Genomic DNA, 7323 nt, shown 5'->3' with positions numbered 1-7323 from the left:
CATTGGAAGTCCACCCTAAGCAATTTAACAAGATATCATCTCAAAACAAACAAACAAACCAAAAAGGGTGGATATGCAGAACTCATAGGATAAGAAAAAAATTTTTGAAAATTATTTGATAAGGGACTTACATGCAAAATATATAATCTAATCTAACCGATAAGCAATAAAAAAACCCACATAAAACAAAAAGGATCTTACAGGTAGGTAGCTTTTTAAAGAAAATAAACAAATGTTGAAGATGCTTAACATCTTAGTTATCAGGGAAATGAAATCCAATGTCCCAATGAGGTTCCACACCAACAAGGAGAAGTCTGCATTTTGATTATGACAGACCTATTCACAAGGATGACTTACTAAAAGAAACAGTTTACTACTCCAGTTTTAGATATTAATAGACAAGAAATTAGAGGTTAGCCAACATTTTACAAAATTAGTAACACAGATAAAGACAAAGAGAAAAATGGAACTTTGAGTGAAAAAAGATAGTTAACACAAGAAATTATGTTTGCATAAGAGAAATACTTTATCAGCAAAGAAAAGATCATTATGAAAAATTAAAATGGTTTACAATTTAAGATATAAATATAAACTAAATGATAAAAATATTTAAAAATATAATAAAAATAGAAAAAAAATGATAGAAATTTGAAATGTCTTATAGACTTAATCTACAAGTACCAAACTTTTCTAAGGATTTCAGAAATGGAAAGGAGATAAAACAATAATAGTGATGGTCATCTGCTTTGATATTGGTTGGAAAACTATCAGAAAACTCATAGAAAAAATATTTCTAGTACTAAAGAGAATTATGTATCTTTGGATTGATAAAAAACTACTAAAGGGAAAAAGGTAAATATGGTAATACTTTCAGATATAGGGAAAAAAATGAAAGATTGTTTTGAGGTAGTAAGACCTACTAGAGGAAGGGAAACCAGGTTCCTTTTGGCCATCTGAAGACATAAAACTATGCCATGTTTCCAAAATAAATTATTGTTAGATTAATTTATAACAGTATAACTTGGTTGTGGTATTACCAACTAATCAAACTCAGCTATTGCTACTCAGGAGCCTCCCCCACCCATCCACACACCATGTCACACAACTTTCGGTTTGAGATGCTTTAAGAAACCACAACATTGTTTCAAAGGAAGGTTACAGAAATAGAGCTTAATGGGTATTCTAGCAATGCCAGATCTCCAATTACAAATAATATGGCTTTTTCTTCAGTAATCAAAATTTTGCAGTTATCCTTGGAATCAGTAAAAGTTCTAAAACAGAAGTCCTATGAAAAGAGATGGAAATTATTTCTGCAAAAATAGCAGAGTGGGAAAGACTTTGAGGTAATTGATTTTTAATTTAAAGATCTCACATAGGGGGCAAGGTTCTGTGCACCTGTTCCCCTCCTTCGGTTCAAGTATCTTACCCCTCTGGGAAGAAGGAGGCATGCCTGTCTCCAGAGAACAAGAAGATGGGCCACAGAGAACCTCGTAGAACATAGTGCAAAAGACAGCCCAAAGCTAGAAGGTGCCGGGCACCTTTAAGCTGTTTGGAAGTTCACGTGACTAAGTGCCGGACCCCCCAGCAGTCACGTGACGGCGCGCGCGCTCACACGCAGGGAGAGCCGGTCTGCGCTGTGCGCGCGCCGTCGCCGCTGTCTCCCACCCACCCCCTCGACGGGAGGGTGAGGAGCGGCGGAGTGATCAGGCTTCTGAGGCCCTGTGCGCGTGCGCAGCGAACAGCTGTCACCCAGTGCGGAACAAGTCTTCCAAATTTCCCAAATTTCCCCGGGCGGGAGGCCACAGTCTTCCTTCTCATCCTTTTTCTTCAGGTCGTGTCCTCGCCCCACCCGCGCGCCAGAAATGAAAGCAGAGCTGGGAGTGGTAGCTCCAGAGGCCTAGGCAGGAGGATCTCGAGTTCAAAGCCAGCCTCAGCAATTTAGTGAAGCTTTAAGTAATTCAGTGAGACCCTGTCTTTTTCGGTGGACACAACATCTTTGTTTGTATGTGGTGCTGAGGATCGAACCCGGGCCGCACACATGCCAGGCGAGCGTGCTACCGCTTGAGCCACATCCCCAGCCCCTAGACTGCCCTAAGCCATCATGGAGGTGGTGGAGGCAGACAGTCCTCTGAATCCCAGCTGTAAAATAATGACCTTCAGACCCTCCATGGAGGAGTTCCGGGAGTTCAACAAATATCTTGCATACATGGAGTCTAAAGGAGCCCACCGAGCAGGTCTTGCAAAGGTGATTCCCCCTAAGGAGTGGAAGCCAAGACAATGCTATGATGACATTGATAATTTGCTTATTCCATCACCAATTCAGCAGATGGTCACAGGGCAGTCGGGACTGTTTACTCAATACAACATCCAGAAAAAAGCTATGACCGTGAAGGAGTTCAGGCAGTTGGCCAACAGTGGCAAATATTGTACTCCAAGGTATTTGGATTATGAAGATTTGGAGCGCAAGTACTGGAAGAACTTAACTTTTGTGGCACCTATCTATGGCGCAGATATTAATGGGAGCATATATGATGAGGGTGTGGATGAATGGAACATAGCTCGTCTAAATACAGTCTTGGATGTGGTTGAAGAAGAGTGCGGTATTTCTATTGAGGGTGTAAATACCCCTTATCTTTATTTTGGAATGTGGAAAACCACATTTGCGTGGCACACCGAGGACATGGACCTCTACAGCATTAATTATCTCCACTTTGGAGAGCCCAAGTCTTGGTATGCTATACCCCCAGAGCATGGAAAACGACTTGAGAGACTAGCTCAAGGTTTTTTCCCAAGCAGTTCCCAAGGATGTGATGCATTTCTTCGCCACAAGATGACACTGATATCTCCATCAGTTTTGAAGAAATACGGTATTCCCTTTGACAAGATCACTCAGGAGGCTGGGGAGTTTATGATCACTTTCCCGTATGGCTACCATGCTGGTTTCAATCATGGTTTCAACTGTGCAGAGTCTACAAATTTTGCTACTGTCAGATGGATTGACTATGGAAAAGTTGCTAAATTGTGCACTTGCAGGAAAGACATGGTGAAAATTTCTATGGATATCTTTGTGAGGAAATTTCAGCCAGACAGATATCAGCTTTGGAAACAAGGAAAGGATATATACACCATTGATCATACAAAGCCCACTCCAGAATCCACCCCTGAGGTGAAAGCATGGCTGCAGAGGAGGAGGAAAGTAAGAAAAGCATCCCGGAGCTTCCAGTGCACTAGGTCTCATTCTAAAAGGCCTAAGGCTGAGGAGGATGAGGAGGTGTCTGCAGATGTCCATGAGGCAGAGGACCCTAATCATGATGTAGGCATGGAGGACTTCAAGGTCAGAGAAAAGCCAGAAGCAGCAGCAAAGCTAGGTAACACAGAAGCACCTTCAGAAGACAGGGTGCAAATGGATCAGCACTTCTCAGATAATATCAATGTTTCAGGAAGCAGCTGCTCAAGTACATCTGTAATGGAGGAACTAAAAACTGAGTGTGCCAAGGCCGGTGCCACAATTATACCTGCTTTGCCCAGAGAGGCTAATGACTCTATACCATTGTATACTGGGCATGAGGAGGTTGAAGAGTCAGATCCACCTAAGCTTCCATGGCCAAAATCACCTGAGTCAACTTCCTCAGTGACAGAGAGTTATGGTGTGTTTACAGAGGGAGAAGAGAGTGATATGGAAGGCCTCAGGAGTGGCCTTGAACCTGGGGAAATACCCGCCGTCCTCAGTGAAGAGAGAAATGGCTTCAAAGTTCCCAGTATAATGGAGGCAGAGACCAAAACTGCTAAGAGTTGGCGCCATCCACTTAGTAAGCCTCCAGCCAGATCCCCAATGACTCTTGTGAAGCAACAGGCAACAAGCGATGAAGAGTTGCCTGAAGTTCCATCAGTTGAGGAAGAAGTAGAAGAAACAGAGTCTTGGGCGAAGCCTCTTATTCACCTTTGGCAGACAAAGTCCCCTAACTTTGTGGCTGAACAAGAATATAATGCAGCAGCAGCAAAAATGGAGCCACACTGTGCCATCTGCACTCTGCTCATGCCATACTACAAGCCAGATAGCAGCAATGAAGAAAATGATTCTAGATGGGAGACCAAATTAGATGAGGTGGTTGCATCAGGAGGAAAGACTAAGCCCCTCATTCCCGAGATGTGTTTTATTTATAGCGAAGAAAATATAGAATATTCTCCACCCAACGCCTTCCTTGAAGAGGATGGAACAAGCCTTCTGATTTCTTGTGCTAAATGCTGCGTACGGGTTCATGCAAGCTGTTATGGTGTTCCTTCTCATGAGATCTGTGCTGGATGGCTCTGTGCCCGGTGCAAAAGAAATGCCTGGACAGCAGAATGCTGTCTCTGCAATTTGAGAGGGGGCGCTCTTAAGCAAACTAAGAATAATAAGTGGGCCCATGTCATGTGCGCCGTTGCGGTCCCAGAAGTTCGATTCACTAATGTCCCAGAAAGGACACAAATAGATGTAGGCAGAATACCTTTACAGAGGTTAAAATTGAAATGCATCTTCTGCAGACACCGTGTTAAGAAGGTCTCTGGAGCTTGCATCCAGTGTTCTTACGGCCGCTGCCCAGCTTCCTTCCATGTCACTTGTGCCCATGCTGCTGGGGTACTGATGGAGCCTGACGATTGGCCTTATGTGGTGAACATCACGTGCTTCCGACACAAGGTCAATCCAAATGTGAAGTCCAAGGCTTGCGAGAAGGCCATCTCTGTGGGTCAGACGGTCATCACGAAGCACCGCAATACACGGTATTATAGCTGCAGGGTGATGGCTGTAACATCACAAACCTTCTACGAGGTCATGTTTGATGATGGCTCCTTTAGCAGAGACACGTTTCCTGAGGACATCGTGAGCCGAGACTGCTTGAAGCTGGGTCCTCCTGCAGAGGGAGAAGTTGTCCAAGTCAAGTGGCCCGATGGCAAACTCTATGGGGCGAAATATCTTGGATCAAATGTTGCCTATATGTACCAGGTTGAGTTTGAAGACGGATCCCAGATAGCAATGAAGAGAGAGGACATCTATACCTTAGATGAAGAATTACCCAAGAGAGTGAAGGCTCGTTATTCCACAGCGTCTGATATGCGATTTGAAGACACCTTTTATGGAACAGACATAATCCAGGGGGAAAGGAAGCGACAAAGAGTGCTGAGCTCCCGGTTTAAGAACGAATATGTGGATGATCCTGTGTATCGCACTTTTTTGAAGAGCTCTTTCCAGAAGAAGTGTCAGAAGAGACAGTAGTCAGTATACACTGCTGCAGGCAACAGAGCTGCTTGGACCAGAAGAGAAAAGATGAAGGGACCACCTAGGGGCAGTGCCATGTGTTTTGCTAGGGGAGGTGACTGGCTATGTCTCTGACAGTGGTAAAACAGGCTTCCAGCATTTGCTCACCAAGCATACAGAATACACATATTAGTTGAATTCAGCAATCAGAAGTCATCCCCTGGTCTTGCTTTCACTTGTGAGCAATTATTTTCTATGATCCCAAAGAATGTTTTCTAAGTGAAAGGAAATAATAGTGAATGATCTGCTAGATAAAGCCACTGCCAGAGAGGAGGCAGGTCCCCAAATGTGTCCCAGACCCTTCATCAGGAAACACATGGAGGCATCTGTCCCCCAACTCCAGTAGGTGGGAGCTGCATGCCCCAGGTGGGAGGGTGATAATTTATATATTTTCCACAGTCAGGGAAGGACTCTCACTTATTTGTTTTAAATGGCAGTTTTTATAAAACATTTTTAAAACACAAATGGCATGTATGGTAATGAGATTTACCCGTGTGCTATCTGTATTCCCTTGTACAGAACTTTTACATTTTTTTATATTCCTATTACTTTTGATTGTGTCTGATGAGAACTGAGTTGGCCTTTGTGAAATGAAATATTTGGCTCTTGAGGAAGAATTCTTATGAATTCTGTGGGAATTTTATATATTTAAAGAGGGAGATCTGGGGCTGTTATTTTTAAACACTTTTTTTCATAATACCTATTCTGAGTAGATATTTATAAAGTATATGTTTCTTTCATTATGTGTTTATAAAATTAGAGTTTAAATAAATATGCTTTGATGCAGAGTTTTGAACTAATGTAACATGATTTTTCCTTTTTAAACAGCCTGAAAATGTACTCGTGTTTAAAAATAAAGATTTCCATTTTCTCCTAAAAAAAAAAAAAAAAAAAAAAAAAAAAAAAAAAAAAAAAAGATCTCACATAGTATCCAATAGGTGTGAATGCTGAATGAATGTAATCTAATGTAATTTAGTCTGGTAAAAAACAAAACAAAACTTACCACCCATCCTTTTCTGAAGAGGCTGCCTGAGAATATACTCAATTCATAAGAGAAGGGAATTGTGTAAGAAGAAGACTTGGAATTGGCAAATCAGGAAGATTAACTGAGAAGTACATAGAAGGAAAGGTCTGAGAGAGCTCAGAACGGACCTAAACCAGGTTGATGAAGAAGATATGAGAGATGAGGAGAAGGCTTTAGGCAGAAACTGAACACCATGTGGTGAAAGATGTGATTCCAAATAAGGCTAGTTTTATTTATGTAGTAAACAAATGTATTCATAGTCAAAAGAAAAATAAAGGCCATTTGAAAATCCAAGGGGCATGAAAACTATGCTGGAAATTCCAGGCCATTCATGAAGTAACCTGGAATGTACCATATTTTTTAGGTCAGTTATTGGGTTTAAAGAAGGAGACCACATTTAATCTTGGAAAATTTCTGCTTTCAGTGACATAGGAGTTACATCTCAATGTCCATGAAGAAAGAAGTACACTCAGCACAGTTCTTAAGGTGCGAAGACTGGTATTTCTAAAGTTTTAGCTCATATAATCAATCTACAGACAAAATAAAAAAATATTATTTGTAGTTTATATTATAGTACAGATATAAATATTCTTAACAGCAGTTGACAGACTAATGGTTAACAATACTAATGACAAATTAATATTAAAGATGTAATAGAATTTAGGAAATAAAGGATTAGGGAAGGTTGAGAAAAAATTGAAAAAGAGATGGTGAAATAAGTATTCTGATTTTAGAGAGTGTGGAAATTAGAATATCAAAAGTTGATAGAACAAGGAAAATATTTTAAAATATTATTTAATATTAAAGTAGTATAAGAATTATAAATAATAACAATATAAATCATTAGCAATAATACAAATATAAAATTAATTTGGGGAATGGCAGTGGAGGAGATGATCACAATATAATATAAATAATGTATCGTACATTATTTATATTATATCTTACATATATCATATGATATAAAATTGATAAACCAAGAAATAGAAAACTACATAATATG

At 40.5% G+C, this 7323-nt stretch overlaps 1 protein-coding gene across 1 annotated transcript; it reads left to right on the top strand.

Moving 5' to 3' along the window:
- Positions 1-2089: 2089 nt before the first annotated feature.
- LOC124109533 (lysine-specific demethylase 4C) lies at positions 2090-6157 on the top strand. The gene has a single exon (XM_046468197.2). It carries the CDS (start codon positions 2102-2104, stop codon positions 5252-5254), a length of 3153 nt encoding a protein of 1050 aa, XP_046324153.1. The 5' UTR covers positions 2090-2101; the 3' UTR covers positions 5255-6157.
- The last annotated feature ends 1166 nt before the right edge of the window (positions 6158-7323 follow it).

This window comes from Marmota monax, unplaced genomic scaffold (genome assembly GCF_021218885.2).
Source record: "Marmota monax isolate L192 unplaced genomic scaffold, Marmota_monax_Labrador192_F-V1.1 WCK01_AAM20220418_F8-fsc01420, whole genome shotgun sequence".
In the NCBI taxonomy this organism is placed as follows: Eukaryota; Metazoa; Chordata; class Mammalia; order Rodentia; family Sciuridae; genus Marmota; species Marmota monax.
Note: the sequence above shows the minus strand (reverse complement) of the source record. Positions and strands in the feature narration are given on the sequence as shown.

Bases quoted from the DNA above. Each gene is read 5' to 3' on its own strand.
- LOC124109533 (XM_046468197.2), top strand. From the start codon at position 2,102: ATGGAGGTGGTGGAGGCAGACAGTCCTCTGAATCCCAGCTGTAAAATA.